We start from the raw sequence: 15,508 nt of genomic DNA, 5'->3' as shown, positions 1-15,508 counted from the left end.
GGCCAATATGCGATGGTGAGAGATGATGAAGGTGTGAATGAGCAATGCCATGGCTAGAAAGAACCCCGCGTAGATCCTCAAAGGTGCCGGCCCAGCAGGTTGGTAACAGAATCATCAGCAAGGACTTGCCTTGGTGGTTGGTTAAAGCGAAACATGACCAAGTAACCCAATAGCAAGATCCAGATGAATTGCCAAGTAAATATGGAGTAGTCCCTTCACTCCTCAGGATATATAGATTTGCGGTAAGTATGTATGCATAGTAACAAGTAAAGAAAGTACCCGAGGTAGTAAGCAATCGAGGAGATTTGATTTTCTTCACGAGAGACAAGTTCGTAACAAACGCCAGCCGACCATTCGAGCCTGAGCCCTGCCCTGTAAAACAACAACACTGACTGTCAAGTCCACACGAACATCAATCGCTCCAATCCCACTTGGAACTCTCGACGAGGTCCATGGCCCGCCTCAGCACCTCGCGGTCCTTCTGGAACGTAAGCTTCTTGAGCGCCGCGTCGCAGTCGAAAAACGCCGGCTCGAAGTGAACCTCGGGCTCGCCGTGCCCTAGGAACTCTTCCTCATCCCCATCCCCATCCCCATCGCCAGCACCACCCCCAACGCTACCGGGCCGGAGCACCTCGGCCACGAACCACCAGACCAGCTTGACCCCCTCCCCCTCGCCCTGCCCGAGGTCGCGCACCTCGAGCATGAATGGCTCGGTGAGGCCCGGGTAGGTCCGCGCAAAGTCCTTGACGTCGGCCGCCTCGAGCACCGAGGGGGCCCGCGTCGGCATCGTCACCGGCCGCAGCCGGCACGCGTACCCGGACTCCTCGCGCACCTCGCGCACCGCCGCGGCCTGGCGCGTCTCGCAGCAGTTGCGCCGGCCCTTGGGCAGCAGCCACTGGTCCTTGGCCATGTAGTGCAGCAGGCACACCTTCTTCTCCTTCTCGGGGATGTGGTGGGGTCCGAATCCGAGGATGCGGACGACGCCGATGACGCTGCCGCTCCCGACCCGCCTAGGTCGAACAGGATGGCACCGCATGACTCGACGAACATCTCGGCCGGGTAGACCTTGGTGTCCCACATGTAGGCAGCCATAATGCGGGTGATGTATGTCCCCGTTGATCTCTGTACGAGTATAGGTGGATATGCGTGTTTGCGTAAATTGCGAGTTGGCTGCGCCTAGCCGTCGTCGGCGGCGTAGATGCGTGCGATTAGTAATAAGACGCAAGGAGCGACAGCAGTAGCAGCAGCAGCAGCAGTGGGAAGAAGCAGCATATGTGTGTGTAAGTCCGCTTTTGATTACTTAGGGATGACGGGGTGAGTCAAGTCCCCAATATATTTGACAGATGACCCGGGGCCGCTGCCTGGCCTGCAACTGCGCGCGCTGTTGGAAGCTGCGGCTCTTGCCCCCAATCCGTCCTGGTGCAGCAAGCTCGCTGCTGCGGCGTTGGTGATGGGGGTTTTATCTCCCGGGATCCCGACGGAAGGGGGACCTATAGAAAAAACCTCGGCTCGGCAACCGACGGGTTTGAACCAAGGGAGCTGGGAGATGACAGAAATAACGGGAACAAAATTGCACACACTTGGAAAGTCCAAAAGAAGAACGGGATAAGCCAGGAAGATTTAGCAAACTAACATGTTTTACCCAGACAGACAGTTGCCGTGCGAGCCCACGGCTTTTATGTGATTGACGGGCGGTGGGCAAGGCAAGCCTCGGGTGGTTTCATTTTGGCCAGAAACTTTACCTTGCTGGATCTGGATTGCTTCTTCCAGAGACTACTGGCCTTTTTGAGGCTCACATCCCGTCTTACTTACTTGGCTAGTACATCAGACAACGACGGGTTCGAGGCCCGCCATGTCTGTCCAATCTGGTTGGCAGGCAGTAATAGACCGCTCGCTCCCGTTCACCATACGACGACGGCCGCTCAGATAAGTAGGGCTGGCTGGCTGGCTGGCTGGCGGTTCAGATTCATAGGAGACCCCCGCGCTCACAAATCCTTCCTCTATAACTAGGACGGCTTAAAAGACTCCATGGCATGCCATGCCCTGCCATGTCGTTTTCTGTCGGATATGTCAGAATCCAGGACCAGGACCAGTGGGGGCCTGCCGCAGTCTTGGCCCGCCGATGAGGGGAATGATTGATCGAATCGATCGCTTAGGCATTGATCAGCCGTATATGTATGGTATGGACAGTGGCCACATGGTACAGCAACGAACCAAGCAGAGTCGAGGGACTCGACGGCGGGCAGGACAGAGGTTGCACAGGAGGGAAAAACCGGTCATCTCGGCTCTGGATGGATCATGATGTTGTTAGGCCCTTTTTGGGGGGAATGCAGAATGCACGAAACGAAACGAAACAAACAAACTACAGCGGAAGACGGGGGCGGATGCGAGCGCAGAGTAGTGGCAGCAGCAACAGCGGCAGTAAGTGAGGGATGATGGGATGCTGGATGGGGGTCGCATGAGATCCATGTGTTGCTGACCAACCCTTCCCTCCGGGAACCAACCAACGGAATTGGGCTGGTTCGATGTAACATCTTGCCTGCCCAGAGGAACGCGCGAGAAGCATGCCCACGGAAAATATACGTGGAGTACAGTAGAAGCAGTAGATTGCGAATCGGGGGGCCGGACGATCGTCGGCAAGGGACAGAAAAAGAGAAGAAGAAGAAGAAGAAAAAGGACTGACCCAGAACCCCGTTCCGCTGCAGAAGAATCTCGCTTCCCACGATCTCACCTACATCAAAGTGAGCACTCACAGACTCGAGGGCGCATTCAATCTGGGCCATATGTATTAGTCAGAACATTGTGTCCCATCACATCACATGATGCACGTGAGCGAATGCAGTCATGCTGCCATTTACCCCGGATGGTAAGCACGACAGACGAGACTTGTCATCATCATGATCTTCCATGTATACGGAGTAGAACAAGTGAGAATAGATGAATCTCGTGTACTTCCAAGTTCCAGACGATCCTATACGGAGAAGAACGCTCAATATTGCTTCTTCGCCCAGATCGTCCCGACCCACACACAGGAGCCGGCATGCACGTGAACCAGTCTATTCGTCAATAGTTCAGGGCTAGTGAGCCCCTGGAAGAGAGAAGCTGGGAAGGAAGCCCGTAAATGACGGTGAAGATATGCAGCGAGGCACACCTACTACGGAGCCTAAGGTGAGGAACGCGGATAAATACGGAGATGCGATGTTGCAAGTTGGGGGTCTGCGGCGTTTCTCCTACTGAGGTAGGCAGGTAGGTAGGGCGAACGAACCCGCTTGATCGCTGGCCAGCCCCTCGTCTGCAAGAACGCCAATGGACACAGACTACGTGATGAGCCATCTGGCGACCGTTGGCTCAAGTGCGAGTGTCAAGCGTTGATTAATAACACGAATATACGGCGGTGACATGGGGAATGGATGCGTGAACGGTGAGCCTCTCCAGCTCCAAGCCCAGTCAGTCACCCAGTTCTCAAACGACGGCGTTGATAACCGCCCGGTGGTGCCCAAGGTTAGCCGTTATGTAGGTCCTCACTACTGCAACATCTTGAAGTTGGGGGCCCCCCTTGGGCGCGTCGCTGGGTAAATCCCCAACGACGACAGTGGAATGGCGGGGTTGTCGGTCGGGGATTCGGGGCAGAAGCTGGAGAGCGACGGGGGTCTAAAAATGAGGGGTGATAACGATATCACACTTCATTCCAGCGTCATGATTGCGGTTGACTGCATCCGTCGCCAGTTGCGTGCATTGCTTTCCCCTCTCTTTTGCTTCTTGGCTACGGCCAACTCGAATGGTATCTTTCGATAAGTAAGTTGGCAAGATAAGTAAGTACCTAGACAGACTCTCAGCGCGCAGCTATATGTGGTCAACCGAAGCAGCAGCAGCAGCAGCAGCAGAAGCAGCAGCAGCAGCAAGAAAGCAAGCAGGAAGTAAGTGAGAATAGCCCTAAGAGGGTGTAGTAGGTAGACACAGCGGATGGGACATGTGAAAGTGGATTACTACACACCACCCCCTTCACCGTTGGAGCATGTCGCTAAGCGGGAGACTGGCCATCCGTCATATTGTCTTGCACCGTGATCAAGTGACAGCGCCTCTACCGGAGCGTGATCACGAAATTGGGAAAAGGGTGGTGGTGTTCGAGCGAGACAGTGTGGATACCCAAGTATGGGTGGCAGGTGGGTACATGTATGTAGTTGGAAAGATAAACGAGATAGCATCGCCGCCGCCGCCGCCGCCGTCACTTGATTGCAGTCGAACTCTCTCTGCCTATATCTATCTAGTATGGGTATTTCGTATTTGTAGTGACTGACCGGGTCTGGTGGTTGCAGAGTCGCAACGGCTTCAACAGCCAGGCGCCATTGGGAGTGGGGTGGTTCACCCACCAGTTCGAAGAGGCTCGAAGTCATGCGGGACATTGCATTGCTGCAGAACCCCCATCGCTGACCAAGACTAACTACTCTGGACGAGAATCAAGTGGCAGTCTATGTGCGAAGAGAAACCACATTACCGTTTGATAGTGACATGAGGCGGGGTGGTGTGGCGTCGGGCCAAGCTGCAACGACGACGTTCGCAGCCGTAACGAGCCTCCTTCAATCGCCAAGGCTCGTGAGTATATTCTTATGGGGACTACGGATGTCACTCACACACACCACTGCGGTTCCTATTCGTGAGCTGACCATTTCAGCACGGATCGATCATGGTGCTTTGGGACTTGTTAGTTCTCCTCTCCTCTTCATAGCGTGGCAACGGGCAATATCGCATCACCGGGTCAGCGACCAGCAGGGGCTTGAAGTCAATCCGGTGGCTGGCGAAGCGGAAATCCTATCTGCCTGCCCTTCCTGGGCAAGTAGAGAAGGACGTAAGCGCATCCATGGTGGCCCCGTAGGCAGTCACTAGAGAATCCAATGGCAAGCCGCAATGGCGAGATAGATAGGCAACGGAGATGGCGACGATGACGACGCCACACAGCCAGTGCTGGCTGCCTAGGTCAAAACTCCCCAGGCTCTCTGGTAATGCTGTGGTACAGGTGGCTGCTGCTCTAGGATGCAGTCATAAGGGGGATTGGCTTTACCAGCACGACGGAGGCGTTTCCCTTTTCCCCGGTACATGAGAGAGGAAGGAGAGGAGGCCTGAGCTCTGGCGGTGGGGGTCCGATCATAGCATAGTCCCATCCCCATCCCCATTCCCCAAGGAGTTGCCAGTCGAGCCTCCTTGGCGGACGGGGGAGGAATTGGCGGTAAAGAAGCACGGCCAGGATGGCGATTGCTGAGCACAGAGGAGCAAAAGAGGAGCCAGGGAGCACTTGTGAGGAGAAAGGAAGTCGGGATCAATTGCGATGCCGGGATTTCCAGTCCAAAGGCCGCGAGATTGACGCTAACCTGGAGGGATCATGGGGATGGGGATGGGGATGGGGATAGTCTATCAGGACCAGCTAGGTAGCACAATGGTACAAGTCATTGATGACGCCGCCCCGGCAATTGGGGCTTCCGCGGAGGCCCGAATTCGACAGGCAGCAACTGGTCGAGCAGAACGAATGATACGTCTCTTTTGCGTGATCACCTTTGGAATCAATTGGTGACACAAGAGTCGAGAAAGGGAAGGGCCATTATGATTATGCATTGTATCCAATCTGCCTGCACGCCGCCTATACTGCGCCGTGTATATATATATAGCATTATCGATAAACTAGGTGTAGCTGAAGGTGGGTTATGAACTCTGAGACGTGCAGGCATTTTGGACGGACGGCACTTGAACTGGCCGATCAAACCCATCAATTGATTGCGATAGCTACCCGCCTCAAGCCCCCCGAAATCAACTGGGATTTGAAACCGACAGACAGAGACCACGCGGAGATGCGACGAACGTCAATTGCAAGACAAGCGCGCCATCCTGTTTCCCTATCTATCTGGCAATTCAATCGATCACCAGTCAAGGCATGACATACAAACAATATCGGGTTCTATTCTAGCGTAGCAGTGGTAGCGAAAACAAGCACAAAGAAGAGGCTAACAGGGCTAAGAATACACACATCCTGAGCCACCCACCAGCAGCGATAATGGCACCCCCCTCCTCACCTCACCCACTGCCGTTGGCTTGTGATTGATACAGATGACGCCCGGATCCCAAGTATTGTGGGCTTGCCCGGCTTTGTACAGTACAAATCTGCCGCATGGGAGGACTTCTGGAGATCAATTGGGGGAAGCCTCTAAACCCATTCAGGGCCAATCTGCTCCATGGGCAGATCGCAGCAGGCACAGGTAGCGGTCGAATCAACGGGCTGGACCAGCAATCCAGCTGGGATAGCCCTGCGTCTGCCATGCGCTTCTTTTGTGCCCGTTCCCGTCGTTGGATTCCCCATTGCCCAACTAGTTGGTTTTCTTCGTCCATCTTCCATCCTGCCGCCAGTTTTCCCTTTGTCCAGAACTTGTCGTCGACTGAAGCACTTACACGTCTGGCACGACCACGCATCGTATGACTCACTGCCTCCTTCTGGGCTTCTTCCATTCCGACTAGCCCCGGCTGCAGGACCCTGAATGGAGGTCCCCCCTCGGCCCAACAGCGGCAGCAATCTGGGAACTGACCCGATGAGCGGATCTCGTTCAGGAGATGCGAAACGCAGGCACGCAGGCAAAAAAGCCACCGCTGCGTCCAGACTCGTGCGAGGCAATTGAGGAATTGAGTTGGCAAAAGCCAGCATAAGGCCTTCTACTCGGCCAATTTCCACCGCTGATTGGCCAATTGGCACCCTATTCTGCCGAGTCTTGTCCTTCCATTCGCCTCCTGGTCGCGATCGTGGGATGGAAAATCTCCTCATCATCATATCATCCATTCATCAATCGATTGTTTTGCTCTGCTTGCTCGGCCTTTTTCTCTCTTCACATTGACGAGGAACCCACCAAGAGCATTGGGTCAACAGCGCACCCCTCTCTCGTATCTGACTGACTCTCATGCTCTCAACATTTTCGTATGATGTGTACCACTTGCGACCAAGTACTTGCGTTAGGTTAGGCTTCTCTAGCTGGATGACGACAAGCTAATGTATCGATTCGTTGAGTGCTCGCTTACCACGACCAAGGAAAGCGTTGTACTTGGCCAATTGACTTCTCCTCTAACTCTTGCCTGTGCCGCGCCGTGGGGTAATTCTAGCAAAGGCACCGACCCAATGGTGCGATATCCTCGGAATTGGAACCACGGGCTTGCATGGCAACAAACTGTAGATCAACTCAACGCGTAGCTAAGTAACCTGATTGACGCGGTGGCATTGGACACAGCCAGGGCTTCTAGAAGGCATATGCGTTGATGGGCAATAATGCAGATGCAACCAGAAAATACTGGACCAGACAGCGCCAACATGTCCGTTCATTCACCCGTAATCGTTTCGCCCATGCGTTGTCAAAGTTTTGGCTTGTATCATATTCTCGGCATCAGGAATCTGTGTCCCTCACCAATTGGGCGCACGCGAGTCCTATATGAGGTCCAATTCAACCCAATTGCAGTCCTATCCTACTTATGAGATGACAGCCGCATGACGCAGCACCAGAAAACAATTGACACGACAGTCTGGGCTGCGCTGCACATTGCGTGCCAGTGTTTTTGTTTGGCCCCAGCACATACATCTACGTTGATCCAGTCGTAGAACAACCCAAGCCTTCTATTGCATTTCGCCCCCTTTTTTACTCCGATTCTTGGTGTTGCTGCTTACCTATGGAACGTTTTGGGTATCGGGCTAGTCGTCGTGGTTAACGGCGATACGGCGGCAACGTCCGAGTCCTAGATAGCCTCAAACTCAATCGGCGTGTTAGGCCGCCCTCCTATCCATATGGACTTTTCTTCAACAGGCACCAATTGATCTGTAATGAATACATTGTACTGTATCTACCCAAGTCTACTAACATACTCCAATTGAACGAATGTGTGCCTGCTGACCTGTCGCATTGCCAACCTACCTACTGCCTGTTTCTAGTCGTCGTAATTGTCTTGCCTGCCAGGGCTGGTTTCGGTGCTGTGAATATGCAAGTCATAAGTCCCTGAGCGTGTTCACCCTCTCTGGGACAAACTGCACCCACCTGCCGTTCTCGAGCGCGCAATCGTCATTGTCACTTTTTCACGAGACAGTGTGATGGCTCTCACAACCAGAATGGGCCAATTCGCCATCGTGATTGGTGCCAGGCGATGCTTCAAGATCAGGCCGGCCTACAGACTACAGACTACAGACTACATGCTACAGACAGACACAGGCACAGGCACACACAAGGTTGGGTGTGACAAATTTCATTGCAGTGCTCTATTGGGCGTCAATCCCTGGACTGGACTGTACTGGACTCATCATCAATGGATGTTGTTGTTAAGAGATGCACACAATTATGTACATACCTCTCAAGTATGCACTCCCATGCTATGCTAACCACACTATACCCACTTTCGCATCCTTGCCCACAGATGATCCACGCGAGGAAGTCTACGGCAAGGCGGGGGTGGTGTGAGTGTGTGTGTCTGTCTCCGTACTTTGGTATGTACATAGATGTATGTTTGTGAGTGTGCATCACACGCCCACGGTTTCTGAGACAGACCCCCCTCTCGTTTGACCAAAGTCCTGCTTTTGATGCCCTTTGCCAATTGACCCAATGATCACGACACCCAGGATATCTACCCGCGCCTGCTTGTTGTTGTTGTCGTTATCTCGTGAAAGCAAGCATCAATCATTGGGGATGGTGATTGATCACCAATCCGGCCACCAACGCCCGGTTCAATTCCAGCTCGGCATTGGTTCGTCGATCGTCGTCACAAGCCCTGCCTGCTGACTGCAAGCGGCGAACATACCTACCTAACATAACATAATATGGAATGCGTGCAGTTTGCCCTCTCTCTGTTTCCACCCCTCCTTTGTCAATGGCAGTTCCTTCGTTCGCACTTGTGTCGCTCCGGGCTCCGTCTCACTCTATCACTCAACTATCGCATTCCAGTCGGCGATAACCCGCAAGCTGGTGTGCATGAAACGAGGGTCGTGCCTCCAGACAGCATGGATGACGACCGGCCACGGCTGATGGGCGCTTCGGATTGGCCTCCGTGGTTGGCTGAGAGCAAGTGTAGCGGGCGCCAGGAGGACACCCAGAAAGTATCGCTGCACTCGGAGTACATGCCGATACCTTTATGTTCCCTTTTCATTTTACAGATTCGCCCTGTGGCAGCACAGCATCACTTTATCCCACCCAGAATCCCAATTAAGCCCAGAGAGGGCTGCCAAGGCCCATGGGCAGAGATCCCTGCGCCCACTCGGCCGCGTCTGCCCTGCCTTATGATCTGGGGTGTGACTTGACTGACTGAATGACCGACTGACTAACACGAACTACATGCACTTTACCAGTCCAGAAGCAGGACCAGACATACTCGGTGGGTAATCTCTGTACTGGAGGGTGCTGTCTATCTGTCTGCCTACTATGCCTGATTTACTACTACTACTCTCTGAGAACTACTGGTACATACTTGATAGTTTGCGTGTGTTAGAGAGATTGTGGGAGGGTGAGGGTGACTCCTCAACGACACACACCACCACAGCATGCACACACACACACTAACATACACACTCACACCCATATCCATCAATACGTCGCCCATGATCCGACAAGTGAGTGTGATAGTGTGTACATGCCCAAGATGTTATGGGGTAAATGTTCGGTCTTGATAGTTCTTGACCACCTTCAGGCCCGATTGCTTTGCTCCTGGCTGCCTCGTCGCTCTCACAATGCTTCTCTCTCGCTCTTCATTGGCCTCTTCTCCCCCTTCCCTTCTATTTCCCTTCCTCTCTTATTACACTTGACCACCAATTCGTTCGAAGATCTAATCTATCTGCCTGTGTTTCGGTCGGTCTGCCCTCGCTGCCTACAGTTTATTAGAAAAGGACGACTTCCTCTACAGCCACTCCTCTTCGTCTTTCCCTCTCTCCGACTTCTACCTCTTCTGTCTCCCATCTACTCTATCTGCTCCCCAACTTGTCTGCCATACTCAGCCAGCTACTGTACTGTGTCACCCAATCAAGAAGACAGTGTCTGCTGACCTGGAACGAGTGATACATACACATGAACCATCATAACCTACCTACTACGTACAATCAATCAGTCGCCACTTGCCCTGGAAGGTCTATTTCCGAGTGATTTCTCTTCCAGACAGAGCAGGCCATTCGCTGCCTATAGATAGCCTTCAAGTCACCAATTTTCTCTTGTTGCTATTTACTTCTGCACCGGATTTCCCGATTGAGAGATCGATCGACACCACTTACAGGTCGTCTTACACGCACCTACCCAAGGTGCCCCAATCCCACACCCCGCACTAAGCGCTGCTGGCGTTATCGACCAAAGAAGGCCTAATATCCCCCCCAGCGCAAGCGTACCTACAGCGCGCTCCTCCCCCGTCTGTTCCTCCAGTCAATACCGATACAGCATCTCCACTGGGCACCCAGCACTTGCAACCAACCTGGGCATTGACGCATTGGGCATAATAAATCAAAAGCAATTCCATTAAGCTGAAGCCCCCCAGCTACTCTCTTCCTACCCAAGCCAAGGCCTGAACATAAAGTACATGCATACATACTCAAGTATAGTGTGTTGTCGTGTACCTTGGCCTGCCTACCGTCGGGTACCATAGGTTACTTACTTCTTATTATTGCTCCCTGCTTTTTTGCCTGCTTTGTCTGCCCGCGCTCTGTTGTTCGTTCAGCTTCTCTCGTTCGCCCGAAGCAGCAGACAGGACACCAGTTGGTTCGGCCACGAACACAGCCTGGGGCGGGTTTCAATTAGACAAACAATCCAGAAGGGACAACTGTATCCTCACCATCGAATTGGCCTCTGGCAACCAACCATTTTACTTCCCTAATACTTTGAAAGTATTAATAAGGCTCTGGCGAACTTCCAACAGATAAATCTGTTTGCTGTTTTCATTCATCTTCCGCAGCATTCTTGGGGGCTCTCTTCTCTGTTCGCTCGACCAACACTCGCCAAGCATTGGTTGCCTGTCCATTGCGGTCGCAAGTTTACCCAGTCCACATCCCCCGACAGACATAACTAACTCCCTACACAGTCACTGGCAACGGTATAAGTCGCTCGTCATCCGCCCATTCGAATTGGAATTGGAATTGGAATCCAGCGAAAGCTAGCCGGACCATTCAATCCAATCCAACTCACGAGACCAGGCCATTCATTCTACCAGCAATTGGCCTAACACCGCCACTCTTGGTTCTGGCTACGGAACCAAATAGAAGAAGAGGAAAAAAAGGCCGAGGATTCCGCCTTCTTTTTCAATTGAGGATCAATCAATAGCCGTGACTCAATTGACCGATTTGTCAATTGACTCAATTCGCGGCTTCTGCCTGGTTTGCCTGGGTTCGCCACCCCCCAAGGCCACACCTCTCTTGGGTGAAGTGACTCTTGCTTGGTCAACAATCGCTTGCCTACCACCTACATATACTCCCACCCCCCTCCTCCGCCCGCAAACCACTTATACTTCCCAGGGTTACAGCAGCTCTGCACTGACTGTACTTTGCCTGTCTCACCCTTTCCGACTGTCCCTTCTCCACACATAAGTACCCCCATCCACAGGGTACTTGAGCATCAAAGGGGTCCATCATCCACTCTCGTCCTCACCCCATCCATCTCCACCACTACCGTACCGCTATTAGGAGGTCAGGGTAGTAGGTATTAGATGGCTGACAAACCGTCGGCCTCGACTACAACAAGAACACGCCCTTCCGCCACGTTCGATGCTTATAACCTGAACTCAATGGCTTCTGCTTCTGAGCAATTCCCTTCCTCTTCTTCCGCTTCCTCTTCGCCATTTGCATCCACATCCAACAGCAACAACAACAACAACAACAACAACAACAACAAGAGCAGCAGCAACCACAGCAATACACACCACCCCCGTCCCATGTTCGCCATGATGGACGCAACAACAACCACCACGCCTTCATCGCAGAATAAGGAGCCCAAGAAGCCCTTCGACATCAGCAACCTCATGTCGCCCCCCGAGCTGCCTCCCTATGAGTCCTTCGCCCAATCCACCATGTCCAAGTCGACCAACCACGTCACCTCCGACGTGCGCAAGGTCCCCGGACCCAATGCGCCCATCTCGCCACCCATCTCCCCGGAGACCCGCGTACATGACCACGCCTTCAGCCCGTCGGTGTCGTCCAAGACGACGACGACGCCTTGCAAAGATCCCATCCTGTATCCGACGCATGACCTGACCAACTCGCCACCCCAGCGCCCGCTCTTCCCCTCCGACGAGTCGGTGGCAGCGGCCCAGCGCATCGTCGACGAACATGTGTATGCGCGCTCGCAGGCATTCTTCCAACAGGCCTCGCCGCCCCAGCGGGAGGACTACGAGCTGGCGCTGTTCTTCAAGTCGCAGGTCATGAAGAAGTTCATGGAGAACCCCCGGGGCTGGCTGCAAAGAGAGCGGGCACAACTGCTCGAGGACCGGAAGGCCGGGGCCAGACACAACCAGTTTCGGCTGCACCCGATCCTGGCGGCCAAGCCTCAGCCCATCCGCCAACACGTTCAGCGCGTCGTTAAGCCGGCGGCCCCTAAGCCTGCCAAGGCATCCCAGCATCATCAGCAGCATCATCAACAGCATCACCACCAGCAGCAGTCGTCTTCTGCTCCTCGTCCCATCCGGTCCAACCCGCCGCCCCCTATCCGCGCGGTTCCAGCTCCCTCTCCCCGGGTCCCTAAGAGCCCGACGCCCGAGCCCTCATCTCGGCGGATCGTGGCGCCCAACCGCGAGGACAAGGACTTCCAATCATTGCCGGACCTCTGCCCGCCCCTCAGTACGCTGCCCCCGGCCAAGGCCAACAGCATGAAGGTGGACTGGAAGGGCGCGCCCATCGACCTGTCCGGGGACCCCCACCGGCACCTGCTGCACCCGGACGAGCTCGCGCTCGCGGCCAACCTGCGGCTGGACTGCGCGACGTACCTGACGAGCAAGCGGCGCATGTTCCTGAAGCGGCTCGACTGCCTGCGCATCGGCAAGGAGTTCCGCAAGACGGACGCGCAGCAGGCGTGCAAGATCGACGTCAACAAGGCGTCGAAGCTGTGGACCGCGTTCGACAAGGTCGGCTGGCTCGAGAAGCACCACGTCGCTTCTTACGTGTATAGAGGACCTTCTTCCCCTTTGCTCCAACGGCAAGCATCAGCGACCCGCGGACACCGGAGAGAAACCAACTTAATCGGCCCATCGGGAATGGGCTGGTGTTCTACAACACAAGATCATATCACCACCATGATTTCTTACGTTTTAACGACAGCGAATTTCTTCTTTATTTTTCTCTTACGAACTGCTCGACTCATACAATGCATTGCGATTGGTTAATAATCTATTATTCCCATCACCATATCGGCTACAACCGAGATTGGCCGGTTAGCGATCTGTCTTTTACACCTCGATTTTGACTTGTCGAGTCCCTTGGTTTTCTTCTTTTCCTTACCCCGGATACACGATACAGCAGCATCAGGGTTCGACTACAATTGTGATACCCGGAGTGCGACACCCCCTACGCTACACTCCAACTCTCCTCCCACTTCAGGTTTTCCTCATGCGACGGACAGGCGGCCCGACAGGATTTTTTGCAGCGGCCTTCTCCCTTTTTGCACAGACCAGGGATATTGTTTTTTCTTTTGTCGGCACGGCTACTTACACAGAGTCGAGGATATTTGCATTTGTTCGGCGTTGCTGGCCACTCTCCCTCCCTCTCCCAATGAGTAGGCGACAGAGCTGAGTCTTTATTTTGATTTTGATGTCACTTACAAGAGGTCAGATACCCCTCGGACCCTCCCCGGCTTGATGAGGGGAGCGGGTTTCCAGCGAGTTTGAAACGAGATGTGCCGACGGCGGAGAGAGAAGATTTCTCATGAAGGGAGTCCTCCTCTGCCTGGTACGGGATAGAATATTTCAAAAAGATCATGTTCGCGACGGCCTAGGCCCTCTATTATCTACGAGACTGGCAGATCTACATATATGTAGCTTCACGCAACGCAAATTGAAGAAACTTATCCCATACATGTATCTACAGATTGCTTGACACAAGTACCGTATGTCTACCCCAGTGGATTGTCGCCCGTTGCCGCTGCCATCTAGTGTCTCTTGTCTCAGAAATGGTGTACCCGTGCCGTCTACCCGTCCGTCCGTTAGTTAGGGTCGTGTGTCTGGTCTGGTCTGGTCCCGCGATTTCACATGCCAAAAACCCAATACGGCGGTTCTGCCATCTCAATTTTTTTGCTGTTCGCCGCGCAGCGACCGCCCTGCTTTAGCGTTTCGCGCCGTGGGCATGGCAGCCCACCATTTTAGCCATTACCTAGCCGCTGATCATCCCAAACCAGCGCAAACCCCGACCGCCCTGGTCAGGGTAGCAGTCCGTTTCCTCAAGTACAGTGTCTACATATCTGTATTGTGTATTTGCTATTGCTTCTATCAGGACACGACAAAACAGTATGCAGCAGTCCCAACGATGAACACCTACGGACGGACCTGATTGATAGAGGGGGTGTGCCTATATTGATGCAAAACTCTCTCCTGAATGCAGCAGCCCTAGAGTTTCTTCATACGGTCAAGATGACATGACGGAGAGAAACAAGAGAATGCGTGAGTGAGCAAGCGGGCAGAGGATATTTAAGGTTATCGATAGGGATAGCGTCGGGTGCAAGCGAGAGTGGCATCCCTGTGCCGTTCTTTTTTTTTTAACTGTCTTAGCAGCACATGTACATGTCCATTCTGAGTACTTCGGGCCTGCATGGAGATGGGGATGGGGACGACTACCTACTCGTTTTGGCGAGATTAACGATATGATATAGCGATTTTGAGTATGGAAGTACATCGTCATGTCTGTTTCATAAGTGGCATATCGCCGTTCCTACGGAGTATTCTTTTCAGTTATATGGACACCGACTTTCTGTTTTCTCTATCTCTCGTTGGTTCCCGACGGAGAGGCCGAAACACTGTCAAGAGTCTAAGTAAAATCGTAACGAACCCACCCACTTACATACATGTAAAAAAGTAACGTGGCGTTGGCTGCACGAAATCCTAATCCGATCCTGCAAGCAGAAAGAAGAAGAACAAAGACATTCCGTCTTAGCCCCGTCATCTCTCCTTTCTGTTTTCGGTTCATGTATGTTTCTCCCTCCCTCCATGGGATTTCTGTTTGCGGTTGACTTTCCTATTGGGAGGTTTTTGATTGCTTAGACGGAAGTGAGCCGAGCGCATTTCAATTGGCGAATGCGAGCAAGCAGGTTAGATAGATGGCTTGCATGTTCGCAGTTCGCAGTTCGCAGCATCTACTCCGTAGTGCCTACAGCAGCCCATAGCGAGCGAAGCATATCATAGCAGCAAACTCTCAGCGCATTCCACAATCCTTCCCTGCCTACTTAGCCAAACCCGCTCGCTGGCCAAACAGAGGCCCGGGGGCGCTTTTCCTAAGGCTTGTTGGCGGTTGCTGCTGACGATGGATGAGTAGGAAGGATCTAGCGCTCGCTGG

The 15,508-nt window shown here is 53.4% G+C and overlaps 3 protein-coding genes across 3 annotated transcripts; 1 reads left to right on the top strand and 2 right to left on the bottom strand.

The window, feature by feature from the left end:
• Window positions 1-412: 412 nt before the first annotated feature.
• On the bottom strand, window positions 413-1,092 carry PG994_005240 (NUDIX domain-containing protein; the record flags this gene model as incomplete). Its single annotated transcript, XM_066856649.1, is given in 2 exon segments — window positions 413-1,010; window positions 1,022-1,092. 2 exon segments carry the CDS (start codon window positions 1,090-1,092, stop codon window positions 413-415), a joined length of 669 nt encoding a protein of 222 aa, XP_066718816.1.
• Window positions 1,093-3,843: 2,751 nt separating this feature from the next.
• On the bottom strand, window positions 3,844-4,394 carry PG994_005239 (uncharacterized protein; the record flags this gene model as incomplete). The annotated part of the gene is made up of 3 exons (XM_066856648.1): window positions 3,844-3,933; window positions 4,147-4,254; window positions 4,299-4,394. The coding sequence occupies 3 exons, from the start codon at window positions 4,392-4,394 to the stop codon at window positions 3,844-3,846; spliced, it is 294 nt and encodes a 97-aa protein (XP_066718815.1).
• Window positions 4,395-11,760: 7,366 nt separating this feature from the next.
• On the top strand, window positions 11,761-13,207 carry PG994_005238 (uncharacterized protein; the record flags this gene model as incomplete). The annotated part of the gene is made up of 2 exons (XM_066856647.1): window positions 11,761-13,128; window positions 13,175-13,207. The coding sequence occupies 2 exons, from the start codon at window positions 11,761-11,763 to the stop codon at window positions 13,205-13,207; spliced, it is 1,401 nt and encodes a 466-aa protein (XP_066718814.1).
• Between the last annotated feature and the right edge of the window lie 2,301 nt (window positions 13,208-15,508).

Source organism: Apiospora phragmitis (genome assembly GCF_038363925.1).
Source record: "Apiospora phragmitis strain CBS 135458 chromosome Unknown utg000005l:1.0-4161743.0:1.0-4166827.0, whole genome shotgun sequence".
Classification (NCBI taxonomy): domain Eukaryota; kingdom Fungi; phylum Ascomycota; class Sordariomycetes; order Amphisphaeriales; family Apiosporaceae; genus Apiospora; species Apiospora phragmitis.
Note: the sequence above shows the minus strand (reverse complement) of the source record. Positions and strands in the feature narration are given on the sequence as shown.